The sequence below is a fragment of the Trachemys scripta genome, chromosome 8 (genome assembly GCF_013100865.1).
Source record: "Trachemys scripta elegans isolate TJP31775 chromosome 8, CAS_Tse_1.0, whole genome shotgun sequence".
Lineage (NCBI taxonomy): Eukaryota > Metazoa > Chordata > Testudines > Emydidae > Trachemys > Trachemys scripta.
The window spans coordinates 33,862,016-33,889,587 of NC_048305.1; the positions used below are offsets into that span (position 1 = coordinate 33,862,016).

Consider the following 27,572-nt stretch of genomic DNA (forward strand, 5'->3'; position numbering starts at 1 on the left):
AATGTTACCTCTTTTTGAAGATTTAAGAGGAAATACTATGCGATTATTTGAATGTAGAGTGAGGTTAACAAAATGAAATTTGTCACTCCAGCCTGTTACCACTTAACAATCCAAAACCAGTGCCTTTGTAACTACTACATCCTGCTGTTAGTTTATCTGCTTTCCTAAGCATTAGGAATTGATGCAATATGGCAGATGATGTCCAGGTCTATTGTCAGTATCATAGGTCAGGGCAATTGCACCTGTATTTTTTCCCTTATGGTCCTACAGAGGCACCCACTTCTAGGCTTCTGCTCTCCAGCAAGTTACCTGTTTTGGTGGGGAGATGCAGCTCTCTCCTTTTTGACAGGAGTATTTCGAGGCTGCACAGTTCCCTGTCTACACTGTGAATTCCCCAGCAAAGTTGGACTGCCTAAAGTAGGCCTGATTTATATCCTCTGAGGAGAGAAGCAAACAGTGTAACTGCTACAGTTAAGTTATCACACAGCTCTAAGCAAGCATTTATTCTCAAGATAAAAGTATTTTACAGTTTTATAGAAAACATAGAGGTTTTTTTTGTTTGTTTGTTTTTTTTGTTTTAAATTACACACGTGCTAACAAGTTTACTAGAGCAGTTCCAGCAAGGGCTCTAGCAGGTGAACAGTCCTTCAAACCTCACCAAGGGGTTTTCTGTGGATACAAGTTCATGACTGCCTTGGCTCAGAACAAGCATTCCTATAAATTAGAGACTCACTCCAACCCATTTTGCATCTTTGCTCTGCAGAGACTGCGAATAGGTAATCGGCCAGATAAAGGCTGATTTCAGAGGTGGGTAGTTAGTGTTCTCCTCAACTGTCCTGGAAACTCACTCACCTGCCTGACCCATTATTTTAAGTTTTTTGAAACTCAGTGCTTCCAAGTGTTGACATTAGTGCTCTCTTCTCCATAGAGGTTAAATACAACCCCACAATAATACATACATACTTGCATTTTTAATACAGTGAATTCATAAGATACTTACAATTAATTCAGTAAGGTTTGTTCAGGATATTGCAGGAAATTGCTATATCTGTCAGTCAGCATTGAAAACAATTATCTGCTCTTATGTCAAGTAATAAATATCTTAGCTTGTAATTTTAAAAAGCAGGATTATGAACGGCTGCATAACATCAGTCTTTATGCAACTATTCTAAAGGTAGCCAAATTTTGTATTAACTGCATGCATGGGAAGTAATGTTGCTTAACTGAGGTGTAACCTCATGTTAAGCAAAGATCATGCTTCTATGCCTCTTCAGGGGAAAGTATGTAGATACTGAGTATCAGAAATGTCTTTCAATATTGATTACGTTTTCCTTGCAGGAATTGAAAGATGTGGGCCATCGTGATCAGATGGCTGCAGCTAGAGGAATTCTGCAGAAGAACATTCCTATACTTTACACTGCTTCTCAGGCCTGTCTGCAGCACCCAGATGTAGCAGCTTACAAAGCCAACAGGGACTTGATTTACAAACAACTGCAGCAGGCAGTTACAGGCATCTCAAATGCAGCTCAAGCCACAGCATCTGATGATGCTGCCCAACAGCAGGGTGGAGGGGGAGAGCTGGCTTATGCACTTAACAACTTTGATGTAAGTATTGAACCTCTTTCGAAAAAGTATAGCTTAAATCTGCTTGTAAATCAGTTAAAGACGAGAAAAGCTCATGGGAGTAACTTTGATAACCATGAAATTGTATTTTGAGGGAGGATAATCTGTTAGTATTAAAGTACAGTAGTCTCTATATATTGCTATCTGAAAGATCACTTTGTACTGAAGACCTCCTATTTTTGTGATCATCAAAATCTTTACATTGATATTAATAAAATTAGAATTTATGGTGACTGTAAAATACACGTAAGAGCCATACTGATTCTGACTGGAGATTTGTGAATTGCCAAATTCAGAGCAAACTAGCCTTGTACGAACAAAATAAGAGACTTAATCACAATATCTTCTGGTCATTACTTTGAAATTCAATATAGTTTTAATGATTTAATACACTATAGCATGACAGTAAATATTCTCTACTATCTAATACATTATTGTAGTGTAGTAATAAGTAATGTGCTCTTAATAGCATGGGCTCTCACTACAATGCCACAAGCACTGTGCTGAAAAATGTAAGTATCGTGACCTTTGAGGATTATTCAGTTTGGAGATTATTCAAGGAGGAGGGATGTATGCCACAAGTGCTCTGAGAGACTAGTAGAAAACTACTGTTCCAAAAGTCCAAGCGATATGACTCATGATGTGCTACTTGGGTGCATTGGGATGAAATTTTACTGGAAACTCGTTTAGTATGAAGTATTTTTACTGGCACTTGTTTGTTTGTATTACTAGATGGAGGTCACCTCAATCACATACTTTATTGCATGCTTATTAGAGAGATTATTTGGGATACTAGATTAGCTTTAAAACTATTACTGATGGCAGCCTTGGTCTTGGTTTCTGTAGCTACAAAGACCTTTGAATAACAAAGAAGTTTTTAGTAATATACTTCATAAAAACCTACTTTGGGAAACATTTAATACAGCTGTTTTTAAGTCTCTGTCACTTCCCACTATTCAGCTAGCCTGCCTCACTTTGGCAACTTTTACTTCCCCCTTTTTGGCCCTACCTCTTTTTCCTTTACCCATTGTCCTCTCTGAACATTTGTTCTCATACCCCTCCAAAAAAAGGAAAACAAATTAATCTAAAACAAATGCATATATAAATATGCAATAGACATGTGGCAGCCACCTTGCTCACTTTGTTTGTATATTAAATCTCTTTTTCCCATACATTTAATCTCTAGGCTTTGCCTACAGTAGGGAATATGTACAGAAAACTCCACCTGTGGGTGGGTCAGCTGAACCAATGTTTGCAACATTTAGAAGTCTTAATATAGACTTTGGGCTCTAGCAGCTGCTTTTGGCCCCATATTGATTATAGTTGCTCTGAGTACATTTAATTGACATAGTGCCTGAAAATGGCTTGCCAGAGTCAGCCATCTACACTAAGGTTCCCGATGTTGCTAACATTTGTGCATCTGAACCAAGGTTAGCAATGGTTAAAGAGGCATCAGAGAAATTTCCAGACAGGTGTTTTAGGTTGTATCCTCTTCTGGACTCTGTCTTCCATTATACACTTAACCTAATGGAATCCTCAGTCTTGACTGGCACTTCTGGGTGCTAACATGAGATTGGCAATTTTATGATTAAGCTTTATTAAATAAAAGCATTCCATATTAAAGAGTAGGTTTGGGGAGATGGTAATGGTAGAACTGCGCTGTAGTTCAGCCTTTGGCTTTGCTGATTTAGCTCAAATTGTTTAATGTGGTGTTTCTAAGTAGGACCAAGTACCTAACTTTCTTTTTTCTGCTAATTTAAATAGAAGTGGCTCAAGTGTTACATGGTGGGCTTTCTGGCCCTCAGACTTCAGGTAGTGAGTCTTCTCTTGCTGTGTAGTCAGTGGCTGCTATTAGGCCAGTGTGAATAGCTGTAATAAGGCCTTTGCATGCCTTCACTTCCGACTAGAAGAAGGGGGAGAAAGAGAATAGGTGTTCATTTATACCAGTGGTTCTTAAACTTTTGTACTGGTGACCCCTTTCACATAGCAAACCTCTGAGTGTGACCCCCTAATAAATTAACACTTTTTAAAATATATTTAATACCATTATAAATGCTGGAGGCAAAGCGGGTTTTGGGGTGGAGGCTGACAGTTCATGACCCCCTTCCCCCCCATGTAATAACCTCGCAACCCCCTGAGTGGTCCCGACCCCCCCAGTTTGAGAATCCCTGACTTATACAGACCTTCATCTCTCCAGGTAATTTCCTGCTAACAGTAGTAGAGAGTTCTTGTTGTATAGACTGTGCTTCTGGCTTACTGTGGTGTTAGAACTATGGTATCTTTTGGTACTTATTTAAAATTATATCTAGAATGCTGATTAACTATATCTGGCCCCAGTGCCGTATTAGATCAGTAGCATGTCAATGCTTGTATCGATGGGTCAGATTTGCAGTAACACTATAAATGTGTAGGAAGAATGCTGTAGTGTGCTCTAAAGAGACCGTACGTGCTTCAGAATTCCTATAAGTAGCTGTGGTGTCTTGGTAGAGGGAAAAACTGGCTGCTACATGAAGTGAGTGCTCCTGGAGCTTAGTCCATGTTATGAACTGACTGTCTGTATGTCAGTTCAGAAGCTTCAACACTTTTTTTCTAAAGCACCTAAAATGGCAAACCTCTTCTCCCCCCCCCCCCCCCCCCACCCACCCTACATTGTCTGCTGCAGACTTAACTCTTTCAGTATGAGCTGAGTTGCAGTAAGACTCAATTAATATAAACCAGTGATTTGCTTGAAGATATTGCCTTCTGTGATGTTTAAATCTTACTGTAAATGTTTCACATCAAAACTTTTGCTTTTGAGAACTTATATTGTAATCTGTCCCAATTTATCCAGTCCCTTCCCTCCCCCTCTATGTAATCATGCAGAGTATCACCATAGTTAATCTACACTAGATAGACTTCCAAAATCATCTTGTTTATGATGGGGGTAATTGAATTTGACAGCTGAAATAATTAAATCTTGTACAGATTGAAACAGTTACCTAGAGTTCAGTAGCATGAACCTGATTTATCCTGGCATTTTTTAATTTGTAATTCCTGTAACATGCTTTCTTGTGGCCAAATTTTGTTTAGCTGTCAACATACAGTGCTAGTCATTTCTTGCAGTAACGTAATCCATTGGGGAAGCCTCTACAAATTTACTAAGCTACCTAGGAAAGTTTGTTCTCATCTGTCACAAGCACACTTTTTTGGTTGTCTTTCAGGACAGAGAATGGATTTGCTGTAACTATTCCAAGACCGGCTCATTTTGATGGAAAAATGGTAACAAGTGATGTCAGTTACTGATTACTGTAAACTTTCCTTTACTAGAAACAAATTATTGTGGATCCTTTGAGCTTCAGTGAGGAACGTTTTAGGCCTTCCCTGGAAGAGCGCCTGGAGAGCATCATTAGTGGAGCAGCCCTAATGGCTGATTCATCCTGCACACGTGATGACCGACGGGAACGCATAGTTGCAGAGTGTAATGCAGTGCGACAGGCCTTGCAGGATCTACTTTCAGAGTACATGGGGAATGTAAGTATTCTAGACATCGTAATTTTAAGGTGGTGGTTTTAACTTCCATATATGAGGACTTCAAAACTAGCAATGAAACTGTATTAGTTGATCTTAAAAATAATTCCCTTCATGCAAAGAAGATGCTAATACTGAAAATGAAAACAGTGGGACTTTTTTTTTTTCTTTCCTTACTCTTCCAAGAAACTGCTTATTGCCACAAAATCCTAATTCCAGAAATTGTCTTTAATGTTTGAGTGAGTTCTTAACCAGTTAGTGGTTTAAATTTGTAACATGAAGAAGAATTAGAATGTAATACATAATTAGCAGAACTTTTGATAATTTGGGGATGATGGCAGGAAGGTGTTTTTCAATATCTTTTTAATTAACCTTGTATCTCTCAATGCATAATTATTTTTAACCAAATATCTGCATTTCAGGATTGATTGTGAGTTACTTTCACTCAACTTGATCAATGGTGATGCTTTAATTTTAATTTCACACAGTGAGAATTGCAGTACTTTTCTGGCTCCAAAAAAAAAAAGCCATTGTTAGCATTGGATTCAGAGCAGTTTGCCCTCAAGGAGTTGAAGTTTAGACTGTCTAAAATGGTTAAAGTATCTGCTATTTGTTTTTTCTCTGTAAAGAACCTGGATATGCTTATTTCAGTCATGTCACTCTGAAGATTAGATCAGCCTACGTATTTTGGGGAACCATGGCTCTTAATGTTTTTCTACTGTCTAACTTTTTGCTACTTAAACCAAACTAGGTAGGAATAGAGGGTAGCCTTTTGACATGTTGAAAGTTGAATAATGGAATGGCTCCATGTTCTGTAATATTAAGCCTTGGACCTATTAACAAAATGTTCTGGAGAAGGTACTGGACTTGAGATGGCAATTTGCAGATGGCAGAATTTATTTAAATAAATGAAAACAAGTGAACTTCTTGAGGGACTGTTAAGTACCCTACAAAACTAGATAAATGGGCTTATATGGTGGCAGATGAAATTAATTATTGATGACAAAGACAAGGGAATACGCATTTCTGAGTTAAAAATTCACTAATTAGAACCACTGGGGAGTGGTATTCATTTCTGACCAACCTATCTAAAGGCTGAAGTAGAAGGAATCCATAGACAGATGACAAAAGTGATTAATGGCATGGAAACACCTCCAAGTGTTTGTGGAAAAACAAAGATGGATTAGGACTGTTTAGTTTAGAGAAGATTTTTTTCAAAATAAGTAAGGGTAATGGAGATGGTAAATGCTGTCTTACAATATAGAACAAGGACAGTCAAAAAACTGAAAGGTAACAAACATTAAAAGGGAATACTTTTTACAATGTACATTTAAACTGTGAAACTCATTGCCACTAGACATTAAATGCTTGACAGAATTCAAAAATTAAGTATTGATATGGAAAACTAAAACATCCCCAGTTACAGTAGCTCTAACTTTTTAAAAAAAGGGATATAAACCCTTGTATTTCAGGTCAGAAGCAAACCACTAACTTACGACATTTAGGGGAAAAATTCACCCTGTGGGCAAGATATATTACAGGGTGTTGTACATGTGAATCATCTAGGGTGGCAGCTAGATTTGAGAATGTATGCCTACCAGTTGATAGCTAAAACTGTAGCAAGAGGTAAATATCCTGATTTTTTTGATGGAGGAAAGAATAAAGATGTTGAGACTCAGTCAGCTGCCAGTGTAAGACTTCATGGCTGTGGATTTCTTTCTGCCAAGATGGGTATCCTATTTGTTTAGCTGTGTACTGTTAACCTGTGTGGTATGCTAGTTAAAGGTATATCTTCTGAGCTGGGAAGAATGTATTCTTATTTATCTTTAATTTCACAATGTGTTAAAAATTGTGATGCATAATGAATTTTTTTTTTTTTTTTTTTTTTTAAATCTCTGCCATACTGTGATTATAGGCAGCCTATCTTGGAAAAATGAGATTAGAAGCTCAGTGAAATCAAGTGGAAAAAGCAATAGATAAGTCATGGTAAAAATTTGGGACACTGTTTAAAAATGTATATCACAGCTAGAAAAATCTCAAAAAATGTTTAAGTCAAAGAATGAATCACATAGACAATTTTAAATGGTCAAAAAGGAACAATGCACTGCCACAGAATCCAGCTTTATCCAATTGATGTAGACTTGTTTTTCCTATTAAAAAAAAAAAAGAAATTAAGTTGGCATAAGAGCATGATCAGGCATTCAGTCTTTCCTTCAATTGCACAATACTAATTGTGCAGCATAAATCTTATTTAAGTGATAGAAGCAGAGGTATTGAAAAGTGCCAAGTTTTGAAATGGAAGACTGAGGTAGGATCATACTGAAAATGTGTTTGGGGATAGAAATGTCCTTAGGTGGACACACTTCCAATCTTAGAGACTTTATTTCTAAAGAATTTTATAGCTTCTGGGATGCCTTTCAGATGTTGTAGGCATACTAAAGCTGGTCCTAAATAGTGTATACTCTGATTTAAATTGTTGTGGGGTTTTTTGAGGACAATGGATAAGCAGATTAATTCTCTCATCCCTTCAGTTCCACCTCTAAGTGCTCTGTAAAAGGTTGTGGGGATCAAGCTCTTACTGTGATGTGGAATCAAATGGAAAATGTCATACCACTAGAAGTGCAGAGTTTTAAGCAGCAAGACGTGTATTCACCAGACTTGTCTGAGGCTTCTCCAGTGTCCTTGGCACCTGCTGGCATCATCATTAAGGTTCTCAGCTTGGTCCTAAAGCAGGGGTGGGCAAAGTACGGCCTGTGGGCCGGATCTGGCCCACCAGCCATTTAAATCCGGCCCTTGAACTCCTGCTGGGGAGCAGGTTCTGGGGCTTGCCCCCTCCGGTGCCCCAGTCGGAGAGCAGGTTCGGGGGCCACTCCATGCGGCTCCTGGAAGCAGCAGCATGGCCCCCTCCCTCTGGCTCCTACACATAGGCAGCCAGGGGCCTCCGCTCTGCACGCCGCCCCTGCAGCTCCCATTGGCCGGGAACCACAGCCAACGGGAGCTGCAGGGGCGGTGCCTGCAGATGGGGCAGCGTGCAGAACCGCCTGGCCGTGCCGCCCCATAAGAGCTGGAGGAGGGACATGCCGCTGCTTCCCGGAGCCGCTTGAGGTAAGTGGCTCCTGGAGCCTGCACCCCTGAGCCTCTCCCCCATGCCCCAGCCCTGATCTGCCTCCCACCCTCCAAACCCCTCGATCCCAGCCCAGAGCACCCTCCTGCACCCCAAATCCCTCATCTGCAGCCCCACCCCAGAGCCTGCAACCCCAGTTGGAGCCTGCACACCTTCCCACACCCCAATCCCGTGCCTCAGTCCTGATCCCCCTCTGAACCCCTTGGTCCCAGCCTGGAGCACCCTCTTACTCCCCAAACTCCCCAGCCCAGAGCCCCCTCCCACACCCTGAACTCCTCTTTCCTGGCCCCACCCCGGAGCCACCACCCCCAACCCCAATTTTGTGAGCTTTCATGGCCCACCATACAGTTTCTGTTCCAGATGTGGCCCTCAGGCCAAAAAGCTTGCCCACCCCTGTCTTAAAGGCATGTAATGTGACCGTTGCACTAAACTGAGGAGGGAATCTTGCCCCCCTGTGGCTGATTTCAGAACTGTGGCTTCTTCACTTAGTTCCATGCATATTTCCTCTCCCTCTTTATCCCTCAGAGCACCTGTCCTTTATCAGCAGTGACATGTTTTCTAAGCCATCAACATCTTCCTCCATAAGTTTGGTTTCTCCACTTCATCGCAATCCAGTAGCCACTGCTTTATAACCTCAGTGCCAGCTCTGGTGGGGGATAATTGCTCATTAGTTTATATAACAAATTTACGGATATAAGTGCCTGATATAAAATTATCCAGGCTGCTTGTTTCACACTTGCAGTTTAGAATTTACTCTTTGGTGGCGAAGTTGGCGGAGCCTGTTCAGGGATAATGTGGACTTTAAGGAAGTATGCAAAAGACATAGAGGATTGGTATTTTTCTTTGATATACATGCTGTTTGCTCAGAAGTGTTCTGAGGCGAAGGCCTTTTGTTTTTGAGGCATTTTCTTCCAAGTCTTAACCTTTTTTTCTTAAGGAGGAGGATTCAGCAAATAACTAGAGCCCTGCAAATCTGCAGATATCTGCTTTATATCCGCGGAGCATGTTTGCAGATTGCGGGTTGGATGAAGGGCACAGATTTTATATCCACGTAGGACTCTAAAAGAAAAAAAGTTACTTGTAATCTTCAAGGCTGGAATTTGTGATACTGGTATCTTTCTTTATGGGAGTGCTCTCACATCTTCTATAGTGAAATAGTTTTCCCCGTTGAAATTTTCTTTTTAATTATCTACAAGTTTTTGGTAATAGTGCTGAGTGGAAGAACAAGAAGAGAGGGCTAAAAAGCCAGCTATTGCAGTAGGAGGACCGAAAGCTTTGGTCTAGCCTGACTCACTGGGGAGGAGCATAACAATCCAGGTTGTATTTGGATGCGAGAAACTGAAGTTGAGTTTCTCAAAAAACATTGACAACCACAACTCAATCTATAACATACAACTCTCTCAAGATTTAAATAAGTTTCTTAACAGTTAACCGTGGTAGATCATTCAAGTATTTGAGTCCTGGAAGGATTTTATTAAATGAAAACAAAAATGCTAAAGTGTTTGTATGTAGTTTGGCTGTCCAACAGCCACTTATAGTCGTATCAATGTGCTATATATTCTTCTTTCCTCTACCTCCAAGAACCCACTTGAATGATGCTCAAGTGAACGTCAAGTTTAATCTTATCATATTAAGCAAGATGCAGAACACGCATTTAAGTACCAAAAAAAAGCACTTATACACGATTGCCAAAATTAATACATAGGTATCTAGAGAGACATAAGTTGAGGTCCTGCAGTGTGTCCTAATCAGACACTGTATAGGATAGAACCATCCTGAACCAACTGCGATTGTGACATCACTTCCATTGACTGAACTCCAGTAACAAACTGTTGGGGAAAACACCCACAATACCAGAGACAGAGATGATTCTTGCCAGTCTCTCCCTAATACTTCAGTATCACCTGTATTTTATCCAGATTGATCTTCAGACAAGTAGCTGTCCTCCATATCTCCATGTCTCTTGCCTTTGGCCAGGCATGCACTAGCATTAGCTGGAATAGGTAAAATAGGCATATGAAACTGGGTATCGTTATACCAAAAGTACCCTCGTTCTTGCCTCCTCAGTGACCCTTCTAATGGACTGAAAAGGGCAAGATGGGATTTTTGTGCTGCTGCTCCACACCACCACCACACAGGCCTTGTCTAAATGCAGAAATTGCACTCAATTTAAGGGGGGTGGGGTAGGGTGGGGTTGCATCAATTTAAGTAACTCAGGAACTGCTTTGTGTGTGGACGTTCTTGCCATAGACTTAAACCTGGCTGACATCCATTTAGCTTGCTCTGTTATTCAGGATAACTGTTGGGGATCATGATTGTGATTGGAGGTTACCAAAAATATAACTGAGTTTAAAAAAAAAAAATGCACTAGACCAGTCCATGGAGGACAGGTCCATCACTGGCTATTAGCCAAGATGGTCAGGGTTGACACATCATGCTTGGGGCAATACTAAACCTCTGACTGCAAGAAACTGAGTGGGGAAGATGGGGGGGATCACTCGAACTGCCCTGTTCTGGCACTGGCCACTGTCAAACAGGATACTGGCCTAGTAGACCATGGTTCTGATTCAGTATGACATTTCTTATGTTGGAAAATAGGCCATGGGACATTAGATGAAAACCTTGTTAAGCACTGAGGTTTTCACTCAATATGATAAGTCTTCTCTCTTCTGACTACACTGAGCTTGTAATAAACAGCGATGCACTGATTTTTGCCTTACTGTGTTACTTAATTACTTTGTTACTGAGCTAGAAAACTAGGGTAGGATGTAAAGCTTTAAAGCATACATTAAGGCTTTGAAAAGATGTGTTAATGCTTCATGTAAGTATTCTGAGGGGTGGGGAGGATTTGGGTATCTTTTTTTTTTTTTTTTTTTTTTCCCCAGGGACCCTCATCCCGAGGAGGTGCGGGCAGGATGATTTCATAGGAGTTATCAGTTCAGTAACAGGCACAGCATATGTTCCATGGAGAATGTGTGTGTGTGTGTGTGTGTGTGTATGTGTGTGTGTATATATATATATATATATGATGCTGGTGCAATCAACTAATTAAATTTTTGACACAAAACAGTTTGCTGCCTCTTAAACTTAGAGATAGTGAACATATAGGAAGCTATTTACCATAATCACTGATCAAGCCTCATTCCTGTTGGTTGAGGAAAGGCTCTTTAATCTACTGCAGCTAGACACTCAGTACAATAGTGCCCACCGTGTGAGGGAATCTGAAAACTTGAGGATGGATTCAGCCAAAGTATGTGCCATTCTATCCTTGAGCTGTGTGAGAGAGATGGTGGTAGTGTCGGATGTCTTCACAAGAGTTGGGAAGCTTGTCTCTTTAACACATGGAGCCCTGAGGAAATTGACAAGCTAGAACGTACGCAAATGTATTAGAGCTTTGTGCTGTTTGGGTGTTAAAGCTTTTCAAATCTCCACTTCCCACTGCCCCCTCCCCTCGCCCCCCACAAGTGGTTCAGGTGCTGACAAATAGCACTGCTGTGTGATATAGAACATTCACTTACCAGTGTGTGTAGTGCTGTCCAGCCTGACTATTCCTTTAGATTATTTGTGGCATGTGGAGACAGTAAATGATTACAGTTTATTGCAGCCAAATCTTTGACCATGCAGGTGTATCAGTACCTGAAAGTCTTAGAACACATTCCATCAGATCCAAAGCAGTCTCTTCAGTGTATATCAGAAATGATTGTATTGCAGAGAAACAGTCAGTGCAGGCGTATGGAAGGCAAGTCAAAATTAATTCTCCATATTTTAAGCCCAATTTAGGAATGCACTTCAGCAATCACCCTAGATCTTGGATCCCCTTCCTTTGGAAATTATTACAGCATATTCTTGAAAGAATGGGAATCAAGGCTGATGGTACATGAGAGAGAGAGAGAAGTTATTTAATAGTAGCTGTGGTTGTTAGCCTTACCTGTTAGTATAGAACCATGCTGATTAAATTGAAATAACTGGGGTCTCTGTGTTACTGCTCCCAGTCACCTCACATGGAACAGTTATACAATGAGGGAATGCTTGTGGGCACAAAGATCATGGCTTTAAGGAGATCAGACTTAAGTGCTAAGAGTTGCCTACACGTCCAGGAGAGGAGATCGGCTGCCAAACTGCTTAATCCCTCTTCTTTTACACCTGGCTCCCTCCACCCCCCCATTCAGCTATGAGCAAGAGGTTTTATTGGCTGAAGTCTTTACAGTATTTTGGAAAAATGCAGTATAGTAGTTTTGTGAGGCTTTTCTCAAAATATGAAATGCAAACAAAATTGGCATGGCTCATAACTTCATACTAGCTGAGCAAGTTTTAAGGGTCTGGGGAGAAAGACCTCTTCTGAAGTAACAGGCTGATGTGCAGGTCTCTGATAATGAAGTGACAAATGCCACAGCTTCCTGAGTAATTAACTTTTTGTCAAAGCTGTAAATTGTTTAAAAAAAATAAATAAAAATTAGAATGTTAAATTTGGATTTTTCTTCAAAATTCTCTATTCTGTGAATTAATCTTTTGGGGGAAAAAAATCTTAAATTCATACAAAATGCGAAATCCTCAATCCTCTTAAATATACCTGTCAAATAGAATTGCACTTATTAATGAAGCCGTAAACAGTGCTACTTGAGTGGCCTTTCAAAGGCAAAATGATGGAGCATGGATGGAATAAAACATACTTTTCACAGTGACTACCGATCTGTAGATAAATAGGATTTTAGCCTCCAGCATGATCATGCTCTCATCCTGGAAAAGTATTACACACACAACTTGACTTTTTAATTTCCCTCTTGGATGGAAAAACAAGAATCTGACAAATACATTAAATCTAAGCCATAACTCCCCTTATTCCTTTTACCCCTTCAAAGATAGACTATGGATTTAATGTCTTCCTGCAAACTGCTGACTAGAAGATTGGGGGGGCGGGTGTGGAGGGGAAGAGTTCAGGCACTCTTTGCATTTCTTTATAGTTGTAGGTTTAGTGCTAGTGGCAAGTGATACACACCTATTGCAGCTGGGCATGAGGGGGAAAATAAAGCATAGAGTTTTAACTTGGACAAGATCATGCAGTCAGTGAAAGAGTCCGGAGTAGAACCCTGATCCGGAAGTCCTGATTCAAAGTGCCACGCTCTGACCATCAGACATGTTCTTATTATACTTTTTTTTTTGACTGAATGTTCATATGTAGCTTGTTTCCATGATGCTGATATGTCATGAATATTCTGGGTTAATTTCAAAGTGTGGTATTGTGTCCAAGGTCTCCAAGCCTACACTGATCCCATCTCCTTGCCTAGCTCACACAGTGCCAGCAGGGAATAATAAGCATTTCTTGCTACTTCCAGTAATGACTGGATTGAACAAAGAAACAGGCTATTTAAGGGGGCATACTGTCTGGGGAGGGGGGGAGAATCTTGGATGCATTCCTCTCATGGCCTGAAGACAAGGTGAAAGTTGGAGTATCTTTGGGAGAGTAGCCAAATGGAACAAAGACTCCTGGCCCCATTCTGTTCTTTGCAGGGAGGGAATTAATAATAATCCCTTCAGTAGCCAACTCGAAGGGTTTGGATCATGGCAGAATTCCTTGCCTGTTGGCAATAGAGGGGTGCAATGTGTTAATGTGCACGTGCTTCCTTGTATACTTGGAACCATAGTCCATGCTAGGGTGGCTTCTTGTGACCATAGTTAAAGTTGAAGAACATCTGTTTATGAACACTAAAAGCATTAGTCGTCCTGTTTAAACAGGTAGTGACTGGAAGGAATATGGAAGGGAGGACTTAGAGTAAGAAAAGGAGCCTGGCCGGGGGGAAGCAGACAACAGGGGCAGGAGAGGAAGAGCAGAGAAAACAGTGTCTCCTATAACCACAGCCAGTTCTTTGTTACACCAGTAAATAACTGAATGTGTTACTTTGTGCTCTAACCTAGTTAAATGGCTTGAGTGATAGCTTAGCTCAGTGTACCTCCATCCTTTGCATTTCTAATGTGCCAAACCATAATAGTGTCTAGGCTCATGGAAATAAAATGGGCATTTTATAGTTCACATTTCAGAAAGGTGCTTGCGTGGTGTTTTCTTGTTGTGGTCTTTATTGGGTTAAGTTAAATGGAGAACATTTTGCTAAGATTCTAGAATGTCTAATTCAAGGTTATTTGAAAACATTTACGATCTTCTGACCTTTAAAAAAACATGCATTACTGAAAGATCAAGAACACTCTCACTGAATTGACACTCATGGTAGAACACACAAACCCCCAAAACTGCTACTTACTACAGAGTGCCTGTAATTCCCATTAGGGATGAGGTCCTGTTGTGCTAATGCCATGCAGATACATACAGAGATGTGTTCCCTACCTAGAAGTTGTATTTCCTCAAATGCTAATATTGTACAGGTCCTGTTTCTTAGGCTGCATATCAGCAGACTAAGAGCCAAACTGTTCTCCATGTCCTTCTAAACCAAAGATCTCCATCTTTTTTGTGCCCAAGATCACTTTTTGAATTTAAGGACAACCTAGGATCTACCCCTCCCCTTCCCAAGTCCCCATCATGCTCACTCCATTCCGCCCTCTCTCTGTTGCTTGCTCTCCCCCACCCTCACTCACTTCCACCGGGCAGGGGTTTGGGAGGGGGTACGGAGTGTGGGAGGGGGCTCCAGGCTGAGCCTGGAGCAGGGGGTTGGGATACAGGAGGGGGTGAGGGGCGCAAGCTCTGGGAGGGAGTTTAGGTGCAGGAGTCAAGTATCAGAGGGTTAGCCATGTTAGTCTGGATCTGTAAAAAGCGACAGAGTCCTGTGGCACCTTATAGACTAACAGACGTATCGGAGCATAAGCTTTCATGGGTGAATATCTACTTCGTCTGACGAAGTGGGTATTCACCCACGAAAGCTTATGCTCCAATATGTCTGTAAGTCTATAAGGTGCCACAGGACTCTGTCACTAGGTGCAGGAGAGGGCTCCAGGCTGGGGCAGAGTGTTGGAGTGCAGGAGGGGGTATAGGGTGCTGGCTCTGGGCGGGACTCAGACATTCTAGAATGTCTAATTCAAGGTTATTTGAAAACGTTTACTATCTTCTGACCTTTAAAAAACATGCATTACTGAAAGATCAAGAACACTCACTGAATTGACACTGGGACAGGAGGTTGGGGTGCAGATGTGAATATGGAGGACTGGCTCAGAGGGGGGGGGTTGGGGCAGGGTTGGGGTGCAGGAGGGGGGCTGGGAGCGGGGCTCAGAAGGTGCATGGGGTGCTGGCTCTGGGAGGGGGTTGGAGGTTGGGGCTCCCAGTCAGCGGCACAGTGAGGCTAAGGGAGGCTTCCTGCCTGCCCTGGCCCCATGCCACTCCTGTTCCTGGCCAATGGGAGCTGTGGGGGTGGTGCTTACAGGCAGGAGCAGCACGGGAAGACCCCTGGCACCCCCCGTCCCCCCTCGCTGCACTACCGGAGATCGCGATCATCTGGGAGAGTGCCTAGGTTTGTGACCACTGCTCTAAACTTAAATTTTTCATGAATGAACTGTACGTACACTGTTTTAGGTAAAATAAAAAGAGAGAGTGAGTGATTATAAGTGGTAGGCACAAAAGGTCAGAGATGGTTACCAAAGAAAATAAAAGGTAAGCACATATGCTAAATCTTAAACCTTATTACACTAGGCAGTATTTAGATCGAGAAGTTCTCACCCTACTGGATGTTACAGTTCTTAATACACAGGCTTCCCCTTTGAAGCCTGAGGCCAATCTCCTTAGTTGAAATCTTGGTCTTCCCAGCATTCTTGTTCCTTCTAGTGTAAGTGGGGGAGGGGAAAAATCATGAAGCCATTCCCCTCTATTTTATACCCTCAGTCCACGTGCCTGGAAAATACTAGCTCAGACATGTCCTGGTGGGCTTTGCTGAGCCACAGAGTTGGGCAATCCCCTATTGTGTGATGCTTGGGCAGGCCTCTTGCAATATTGTAAGAGCCCTTGATTACAACTCTCCTGCTAATGGTCGTGTAATACCCTCCTGGGAGTGGTTCACCTCCTTACATTTCAGTAACAACCATGAGGTCCCTTCCAACCCTAATATTCTATGAGTCTATGAGACATAATTTCATACACACTAACAATATACGTATTTGGACAGAACAGTAGATTTCAGCAGATCATGACTTTTCATATGACCTCTTACATGGCATGTTTTGTATGAAATGTATCAATTATATGACAGGGTGAATATGGGGGTTCCAGGGTGCTGCTTTGAGGTGCAGTGTGCCACAGTATGTAAAGCTCCTAGGAAGTCCAAATCCAGGCCATCTAAGCAAACAGCAGCCACGTGGCATTGAGGGCCTGCTAAATAAAGCACGAAGGCCAATGAAAGTAATTGTTCAGCTACCTAACATGAACAGACTGGATCATTTATTATAGTTAGCACAGTGCAACTCCCTGAATAACAAAGCCTACTGAAGATAAGACTCCCATTACTATTAGCTGGCTCTCTTAGCTGGCTCTTCCTAATAACTGGGCTTCCTTCCCAAGGAGGTAAAAGGACGCCATGATATCATCTAGAAGGAAGGTTGCAACTATGGGATTGTTTCCCTCTGCTCCAGCTTGATGTTCTCCTTCCCTCAGATTTTCTTCCTCCATAACAGTACAGAGGCTGTCAGACTAGGGGTAGGACTGTTCTATTGTGTACCTGAAAGTCCCATCTACGGACCTCTGGGTATGTCTATGCTGAAAATGGTACAGCAGCACAGCTGCAGTGGCACTGCTTCAGTGTAGTCACTACCTAAGTCAACAGGCAGGGTTCTGCCATCAGCATAGGTAATCCACCTCCCTCAGAACAGTTAGCCAGGCCAACAGAAGAATTCTTTTGTTGACCTAGCACTGTCTTCACTAGGGATTAGATCAGCATAACTACATCTCTCAGGTGAGAGAATTTTTCACATCCCTGAAAGACGTAGCTATGCCGATACAAGTTTCCCATGGTAGACCAGCTCTAGATCTCTCTTAGCTCCTCCAGTTCAGCTACTCTGGCTTCAAGAGTCCACACTGTGTCTGAGGGCCATGAGCTGCTTGCACCATATGCACACATACGTCACCTGCCCACAAGGCAGGTAATCGTACATGTTGCATTCAGTACAATCAACTGGATAGCCTTCATGTTGCTGCTGGAATTCCGCTTTTTTACTCTTGCAGTTTTTTTGTGGAGCTGGTGTGGTTACTGGCCTAAGTTTTTATAGTATGTTTGTTAGGTGTGGTTCCCTCGCAAAACTCCTGTTTGATGAATGTGTGTGTGTGTGTGCTTTTTTTTTTTTTTTTTTTTTTTTTAAACCAACCCCATACTAACAGGTAAACATCCCTTTTTTCCCCTCCTTTAATGGAATTAAAGAGCCCCAATCCTGCCAAGTGCCAAGCATCCCCTATAAAAAGGTATTGAATACCCTCAACTTCCATCAAAACCAAAGGGAGTTGAGGGCACTCAGCACCTCACATGATCAGGCTCTAAATCGAAATCATATGTCCAATAGTAAACAAGAATCTATCAGAACCATAATTGATCACAGTGGCAGAACCACATTTAAGAAGCCATTCAACAAGGAGTCTGAACAATGCTGTAAACAGGATTAGATGGATAATTTACTCTGGAAAAAAGTTGCTCATGGATTCTATTCAGGATAGTCCAACTTACTGAATACTATGATTAACTTCATGCAGCCGTATATTTGAACATGGCTACAGAGTCAAGCCCACATCACTCAAGTTTCAGATTAACTTCCATTTCATTTTACTGGCATGAAGGTCAGACTAACTATAAGAACTAGCTAACTATAACCTATAAAGGCCACTCTCCAGTCTGCCTCAACTGCCTTTTAGCTGCAAACTCATTTGGCGAAGGAATTCTTGACTGGCAAATTATACAGCACCACATAATAAATTAGGGTAGAGTGACTTATAAGGTATCCTATGAAAGATTCCTCTATTTCAGAAATGTAACTGTTTGAACATGCAATCATATTACAGTAACGTACTTTTTTCTTTAAAAATATAAAAACCTTTGCTGGGTCACTAGTGAGGTGTGAAATAGATGCACGACTCCATGATCTTATCACAAAACAAAAACAGACTTAGCATAACTTGTGCTAAGTAGTTCTATGCCCCCCCCAGCTGATCACCCTCCCAATGCCTCAAAGCATGTTATGCATGTCAAACTTATTCACTTAAGTCTAGCCTCTCCCATCCCCAATCCTGAGATTACAATTCCTCATCGCAACATTTGAGCTGAAACAAGACATGTCAATGGAAGTAAAAGCTGGAAATTATTATGAGCAAATAAAAACAGAGAATTTAAAAGTTAAATTGCAAGTTTGAACAGACAGGGACCATTTAAAAACTTTCAAGTTTCACTCAACACAATTTCTGCTGTACTGCCAGTATTCCTTTGTATTTCCCCATACTAACCATAGAAAATACCAACACAATCACCAAGGTTATTTACTGCAAGGAGTTACATAAGCCAGTTGGCTTTTTTATTATTAATTAAACCAGTACCCTAGGTATACAAAGTCTGATAGTTCTGACCAGCTATCACATACCAAAACAAGCCACTGTAAGAGTTAAAACATTAACATGACATGTTTACATTTTTCTACATTTCCCCTTTGAGTAACATACTTGCACCATTTTCCACGGAGACACACCTGTTATGCTGTCAGAACTTAATGCTCTGAAGCTACTGAAGAGATGAATATATGTAGTCTTCCCTTCTCTCTCCCCCCCCCCCCCCCATATGGGTTTTGGACCAGAAGTCAGGCAAATGAGCGCTATTAAGGGAGCTAAGCGTTTCCTGTCCCTGTCTAATGAATACATTCTTTTCTCATTTAACATAGGTACCATGTCCAATGGAGATAAGCATGTTCCCTATAGATTAAAACAGCAGGAAGACAGAATATTATTGTTTGTTCTCTTTTGGAAGAAAGACTGAGGCAATTACAATTTGTCACTAGGTTTGTCAGATGGGTTCTTAAATCATTTTAACATTTCTCATTCTCTAAACTGCTTCAGCAGCAAAGCTTAATTGATAGTCCTAGAGACACTTTGCGCATCATGATGAGAGATATTTAGTTAACTGCAAAGCCTTTTTGTCTGAATAAGAGCGAGAATACTGTGTTTTAGAATTCTTTGGGTTTCCTGTCGATTTTAAGTATAATCTTCTCATTTTAGAGTAAAACGTGGGTATTTCAGGAAAGTGTGCGCACTGCATCAAGATTTTCATGCGGCTTTTCACAATCAGAGAGCACAGAACATAGATTCACTTTAACGAAGTGGGGGGGAAAATGTGCCTTCTAGAGCCTTGGATTGGACTCTACACTTTTGAGAATTGGCCGACCACAGTGAAGCAAAATGAAATCTAGCTCAAGATAGCCTATTACTACAGCCTTCAGAACAGTGTGTGTTAAACTAATCTGAAATCAGCTCTGTTAATCATCCAAGGAACACAGGCATCCAGTAATTAACTTGTACATCACACAGAAGTCAGATGTCCTGCCTCAAGCCAGCTGAAAGTAGAAAGGAACAGAAATGCAGGCAGACAAGCCAGAAAAATTCCATACCTTAAATCCTTGCATCCTCAGTCTTCCGGAGTTACTTACAGAACTTCTCCACTAATAATGCAGAATCTGTCTGATTGTATCCATAGGAATAGCACCTCAACAAAATAGTCAACCCATTTGCTATGTCCACTGATAATTCCCCACCACCCCCTTTTTTTTAAACACTATAAAGATTTTTAGTCCTACAATAGACAAGACAATAGAACTGAAAGTGTAGTAGTACAGCCATTTATACCAAGATACGGCATTCAAAGAGACAGTTGCCAAAACAAAGCTACCACAGGATTTTGGCATGTTATCCATTCGCCATTTGTAAAATGACAGTACACCTACCCAAATGTGTCTCCCACTAAATGGCTTCCAAGTGACTACTGGGACTCAGTCTTGAAGAGTGATTCCAAAATGGTAGCCATAGTTGATTGTGGGAGCTTCAATGATGCCTGGTCCTTGGAGACTTGCAGGCCAGCAACACTAAATAAAAGCACTACATTTGCTAGTATCCTGGAATCTTAAGTCCCCCTCCCATATTTTATCTTTCTTCCCCCAACCCACCAAAAAGTTTTGCAATTCCATCAGAACAATGAAATGAAAATAAAAGTAGGGTGAACATTCCTGCTTAAACTCCATGAAGCCCAGTTGTTGCTGGACCCTCCATTCAACATCTTAGGCGTTAGGAGACTCAAGAACCTAAAAATGGGGAGGAGCAGAGGCGAGAGCAAGAAGAGATTGAAACTGACAGCAAAAGTTCAAAATAACATTTACTTTCCAGTTTCCCCAGTGTGGAAAATGTGGGGCATTATTGCACTATTTTCATGAATTTTATGCAAAACTCAGTTTACCCACCTACTTCAGTAATGTGCGCTAGCTAGATTCAAAGGGTTAACTGCGGCACAGAGCTCTCCACCAATTTGACCAGGAAGAGAAAATGATTGAATTGACTCAGTCGCCCAATACTTCACCAACCATAGAGGTGATAAGGCCCAGCTGGCACCCCCTCTTTGGAAAAGGATCCTCCCAATCAATCCTTAAGGTGGGACAGCTGAAGCAAAAAGGGCTTGGTTCTGTTAATTACAAGCTCTGACAAACTGGAAGAGGCCTCTGGTAGAGATGCTCTGGAGACGGAGATAGGAGCAGCAGACATGCAGGTTCCCTCCAACTCAAGGAGGAAGGCAGCCTGGGCTAAGCAGAGCCTGCTTACCGAAGCTAGGAAAGGTTAGGTAAGAGTCCTATATATAGTCCTGCTTTGCTATTTTAACTCTTCCTTGACCACTGTGTTCCTGTTAACAAGTAAATTGTTTTTTTTTAAAAACACTGAATTGTGCCACTGAATATGCTTTCTGGTTACAAAGCTCCTGAGAGAGAGAGACACTCCTCCTCTTCCAGGGAACCAAACTAATCTGGCTCTGCTTAACGAGCCATGGTGCAAAATGGGGTGCTGAGGCCTAGGGGCCCAGTCTGAAGGTATCAGTCATGGGAATCCCCCTTGAGTGAAGTGGAGGCTCCGTGCCTACCACTAGGAGGTTACACTCACACAAAATTGCAGAAGGGTACAAGCCATAGCATGTACCATGATCCATGACATCCAGCATTATACTTAAACCACATCTTCATGAAATACAGTTTTCCAATGTGTAAGTGTTAACTTGGATCCACTGTTTTATATTGTCAGATGGTTTGTGAAATACAGATCAGTGCTTTTACTGCACCGAACCCTGAAAAATGCTTAGCATTTGATCAAGTCTAAAATAAGCTTATCTAGTGAAATTTTTTTTTTTTAAATATTCTTTTTGTTTGGTGAATTCTTTCCACACATTGTGTAAGTGTCACGGATATACATAGTGTCAACTCAAATTACTATTTTCAATAATGCACATATGACAGGAGCTCAGGTGTGTACCATACAGACAAAAAGATTCAGAATGGGCAAGGCAATATTTTTCCTGGTTGTGTATGAGAACACAGCGCCTAGTCAGCCGCAAAAACAGTTTGTCTCGACATTCAGGTTTTAGTGTGTGTGCCACCGAGTCAATTCCCAGTATATAACCTGAACAAATGGCTACACATCACGTAATATTTGAACTACAATCTGAAGTTGAGTTTTAACAAGTGTAACTTTTTTTTTTTTTTTTTTTTTAAAGTATGTAAAACAGTGTATTTTGGTTAAAGTGCTTGGGAAATCTCAGCTCGGTTTACAAAGGCTTGTGTATGTTCGCTCCACATTGAGGGAGGGGCAGACTGGGTAGTAAACTTACACTGATCAGGCTTCTGACCTGGGAAGACCATACAGTTCTGGGGAGCAAGGTGGGGGAGCTGGAGGGAATTGGCTGGAACCTCTCTGTTGGTTCATGGGTGGCTGGGAGAAGCATTCATGTAACTCAGTTGGGTATGTCCCTGTCTGTGGATGTCTTTGTAAATGCAGTACCTGCCAGAGGTTTGTAACTTGACAACAGCATCACTGTGTGAGAGGGAGCCCAGGTTGGTGGAACAGAGGTCTCAGCTGTCCCACAGTTCATACTGCACCCCAGGAAAACCCATCTCTCACACACATCTTCTTCATCTCAGAAACTCCCTCTTCCGTTTTATATGTGGGCGAACTTTCCTGAGTCTTGTTGCAGGATAGTGCATGCCACATGGATTCCTTTAGTGTCTTGAAGTTTGTGTGCTCTTTTCCTCCATCATCCTTTTTGTGATTGGAAAATTTGCCTTGAGAGAAAGGAGAGAGCTTATGAAGACACTCAATGGATTGCGCCTTGGCTCTTTTGGGACAAGAGGAGATAGGTAACATAACTGGTGGAAATTCAAAAACATGACTGCATGTAAAAGGGTAAGAGCATATTATACCTACACATCAGAAGTCCGTTTTCCCCCGCCCCAACTTCTCTCCTGGAAAAAGAAAGATGTGCATTCTGAAGCCTTGCTCTGGTCATATTGCTCATGTTTAGTGCCTTTAGCATCCTTACTAAGCTGAGATGAAATTCATTTTCAGTTAAAATTCTTTTGGCCCACGATCTACCACACTTGATATCATCAGGAAGATTTTCATCAGGTTACAGTCTTAGATACTTGTAATCTGCCATCTTTTATTTGCCTTTTCCACAAAGGTTGATTGTTTTTTCTCCTTATCCAGGTTGCCTATTGAATGCTTTCTTTGACAAGAAAAAGTTGTATTGATAAAAGGGAAAATACTGATAAAAACACACTAGCCTCCATATAAATTCAACCTTCTACTCCCTAAATAGCAAGTCTTCCCTATTTTCCCTCATACACATTTACAGTATACTTGTTACTACACTGCTATTCCATCCCAAGTGTAACTTAATTCCTAAATTGGTTAGTTGCTTTGCTACTCATCTGATTTTTAAACAATGGGGACTACCTCAGGTGTGTCAAGCTTATACTAGATAAATATTTTAATAATTTCTCATTAGCTGCAACAATAGTGGTCTCATTAGTTGGCTTTGTAAATAATGGCATCATAGTGTCTCTCTAAAGTAAAATGCAATACAGGTCGCATCTTAATTCCTTTTTAATTCCATAGAGTTTTAGTGAGTTAGTTGCTTGTTGTAGGTTTAACAGTAAAAGGAATTCAGAGTGAGGGACATTCATGCTTGGCTCCTCTAAATGAAAGTGCATATTATCAATCTTTTGTTGTTAATTCTTGGATTGATGGTAAAGATTTTTATTATTCACATGATTTCAAATCTGGTTTTGGAGTAAATTATGACTTCACTTGTGAAAGAGAGGGGGTATTTTTTTCCCTACTGTCTTATGATAACATTAAGGCTAGAAATCTTGAAATGCTTGTTAACAAACTCCCCAGATGATGACTCATCTGTTGGTGATGCTACTTCCAAATCTTTAGTAGCTTGGGCTTCCTGTTGAAGACCCCTTTGGTTTCCAGTTTTCTCTTCACTGTAATCTGAGTTGAGGCTGTTGGTCTTCTCTCCCCCTCACCCCCCCTAAAGGATATATTCAAATAGCTTTTGTGGTTTATTTATGTACATGCTTGTAGTAATGAGGAAAGTTAATATAGCCTTTATCTGTCTTAGTGAGATTGTATTGCTGGGATTGTTTTATTATCCATTTGTCTGGTCTGTCTTGCCAGGAATTTGATGGCTTTATTCCCAGATTCATAATGCATCCTCTTCCGTTTGCGAAGTGCACATTCTGCCTGGGCCTGGCTTACTTCTGAGAGTTTTGCATTAGAGGGGTCTTGTGATATTCCAATTATAGTGCTTCAGACAACTTTTCTCTAAGCTTCACAGGGTGGGTGGTGATCATGTGCGTGTAATACCTACAATAACATATTTTGGGGTATTCTTCTTATAACAGCTTCAGTGCTTTACTTGCTTTTCATATTTCTTGCTAATGATTCAAATAACTCCTCAAGAAGAAAACCTTTAAATGTTGTTTAGTGTAGGCTACTAATTCACTTTAAAGTGAAGATTTTACTGCAGTGGTTCTCAAACTTTTGTACTGGTGACCCCTTTCAAATAGCAAGCCTCTGAGTGTGACCCCCCCCATTATAAATTAAAAACACTTTTTAATATATTTAATACCATTATAAATGCTGGATGCAAAGCGGGGTTTGTGGTGGAGACTGACAGCTCGCGACCTCCCATGTAATAACCTCACGACCCCCTGAGGGGTCCTGACCCCCAATTTGAGAACCCCTGTTTTAGTGTTAAGACTTCATTGTATGAAGAAACACTGGTTAAAAACACTTACACATTTAGAAGTATGGAAATCAAAAGTAGACGAAAGGTAATATTCAAATATTCTCGTAGTTAACACAACCTTTAAATATTTCCAATTAAAAAAAACCACCTTTTTAACTGTGGTCTAGAATTCCCTACCCAGCCTCAAAATGGAAACTACAGATACTTACACCCACCTATGCCGCATTTGAAATATGCGCTACAAACCATTGTACTCCCATAATTTATGCTGCCGTGACCATTCTCGTGCTCGTTATGGGCCAAAGATATCAACATCTTCCCTCTTATTTTATATTAATTGATCAGAGATTCTTTCTTCTCCATCCCAACTTCCCAGTGTCACCAAATGACCACAGCAGATTGCATCTTACAAAAAAATCTTGTACCAATGTCTTGATGGGAAAAATGAAAACTTCTCAGTTTGAGTTTCAGCTAGTGTTGTACATAGATCTTTTGGAAGTATTGGTTAACTTCCAAACTCTGAACTATACTCCTGACTGGTAAAGGCTAAGGAGAAGAACTAAGTCCTTTATTAGAGGCTAGTCTTTGACTCCCTTCAGGAGAAGAGTGTATTGCTTTATTTGAGGAAGCAATTAAGTGTTTGGCCAAGAAACAGTCCCGAACATTTACAGTCTTTCTCACTGTCAATCTGTTTCAAACCTCACTTTCTGAGAGAGTTCATTTTGAGATGGTGCAAAGCAATTCTGGTAATACTTAATCCTCAACTTAATTCCTCCAATAAATCTGTTTTCAGGTCTGAGCATGGTAAACCTGCTAGTTGTATTGGTATATCTCCTTTGGACAGTAACTGATCAGGTAACCACATTTTTTAGTCTTTTCCTATCTTCACTATAGCTTTTGACATATAGTTGGATAAATCTGCAGTCCCTGTTTAGAGGTGAAAAGAGTTGCTTGTGACTGATGTCATTCCATTCTTTGAAAGGTCTCGACAATACCGAGCAACTGCTTGTTTGCTCAGACAGCTTTGTCTCATGGGTGTTGTCAGTCTCACTTAGTATACTGAATTTTTCCATCTGATGGAATTGAATGGCTTGCTTCGTAGCTGAATTAGACTAGAATTTGGATATGGGCTTGGCTGGCTAACAGTGAAATTAAGGTAATGCTTGTAGACTTGGCAGATATTGTATTGGCCCTCATGTGCTTGCCACTTGTTACTTAAGTTTGTAATTTAGGGTTTGTTGGGTCATCAGCTGCTCTTGAGTGCTCTAGAAATAGCAGTAGTCAAGACTGCAGCTGTTTCCTTACTAAGTGCATTGCATGGGAAGTGCACTACAGCAACAGTTCAGAGGCTATACTGTCCTCCGTCTAACTTCCAGGTAAACATTAAGATCCTGATTTTGACCTCCAAAGCCCAAAATGGTTTGGAACCCGGCTGCCTCAGTCTGCATCTCTTTCTAAGTGATGTTGCAGGAATTGAGATTAGCAGAGATGCTAACACTAAGAATCCTTTGGTTTAAAAGGAGGGGACTATTGGTAGAGTATCTTGTGTTGGGTCCTCTGTTCTAGAATGTCTGGTGTAATCCCCAATTTGATTACCTTCAAAGCCTTACAGCAGGCTTTCAAGGTAATGTATCTTTGGGAGGAGAGTTGGCTCTTTTGCTTGGAGTGAAAGATATGAGGATCTATAGTGGAAGTTACTTTATGCATGGTATATTTTTGGAGAAATTTTGGGTACAGAGGATGACTACACTCATCCTAATTCTATGATGACAAGAACAGAACCTGTTCCAAGTCCATTTCTATTTTTTTAAAATGTGTATTTGGTTCTTTAAATACTCTGGTTGATGTATTTTATGTCTAAGATGGATGGGTGGATGTCTCCATGAAAAACTTTTTAATATGCCCTCTGCATGAGCTTCTCTACAGATCCATATACCTACACTTCTTTTCTTTTTTCTGTTTTTGAAATAAAGACGAGCCAAAGAGTTGAACTAATTTTTAAACCAGCTATAAAAGCTATTTTACAAAATTATTTTTTAAGGTGGAATAATGGTGCTTTCCCTACCTCCCTCTGCTAAATCTCAAGTAATCCCTAAAATGTTTAGTGATCTTCCTCTTCCTGTGTTACAGATGTTAAAAATCAGGCCTGTAATTTGAACCCTGGTTCAACTTTATTTCTAGAGTACCTATTTGTTTCTCTGATCCATATTTTTAGTCATTAAACTCTTCCCCAACTCTTCCTCACCCTGTGCCATCCAGTTGATTAGATCCAACATTAGCATCGTTTAAAGTACATTTTACCGAAGTAATAGATAAACACAGTTCTCATGTTGTAAAGAACATGAAACAGATGTGTCAGTCTAGACCAGTGTTGCTCAAACCGTGGGTCGTGAGCCGGCACTGGGTCACCTTGGTCTGGTCAGCACCGCCGACTGGGATGTTAAAAGTCCTGTTGACGGTGCTGCCCAGCTAAGGCAGGCTAGTGCCTACCTTTTCTGACACCATGCTGCGCCCTGGAAGCGTCCAGCAACGGGTCCGGCTTCTGGGGGGGTCACGGAACTCCGCGCACCAGCTCCACGTTCTCTTTGGCTAGAAACCTGGGCGGGGGGGCGGTGCCTGTGGGCGAGAGTCGCGCAAAGCTACTTATGCACCTGCGGCTTGGAGCCGGACCTGTTGCTGGCCGCTTCCAGGGCGCAGCGCGGTGCCAGGAAAGGCAGGAAGCCTGCCTCTGCACCCTGGCTGTGCCGCTGACTGGGAGTTGCCAGAGGTAAATCTGTGTCCCAATCTCCTGTCCCAGCCCCCCCAACCTGGAACCCCTTCTTGCACCCCAAACCCCACATCCCTGGCCCCACCCCAGAGCCTGCACCCCCAGCCAAACCCCCTGACTCCCTCCTGCACTCTGACCCAGCCCTGAGCCCCCCAAACCTGGAGCCCCAGCCCCTCCTGAGAGCCTGCATCACCTTCCCTGAGCCCCTCCTGTACCCCAACCCTTTGCCCCAGCCCTGAGCACCCCCAAACCAAATCCCTCCCACACCCCAGCCCCCTGCCCTAGCCCCATCCCAGAGCCTTCACCC

General features: G+C 41.5%; 1 protein-coding gene across 1 annotated transcript in view; it reads left to right on the plus strand.

Moving 5' to 3' along the window:
* Nucleotides 1-27,572, plus strand: part of CTNNA1 (catenin alpha 1) — a 221,136-nt gene that overhangs the window by 66,011 nt on the left and 127,553 nt on the right. The window contains exons 6-7 of the mRNA XM_034780411.1: nt 1,339-1,605; nt 4,930-5,133. Coding sequence (XP_034636302.1) covers nt 1,339-1,605; nt 4,930-5,133 — 471 coding nt within the window. The remainder of the gene's footprint in view (nt 1-1,338; nt 1,606-4,929; nt 5,134-27,572) is intronic.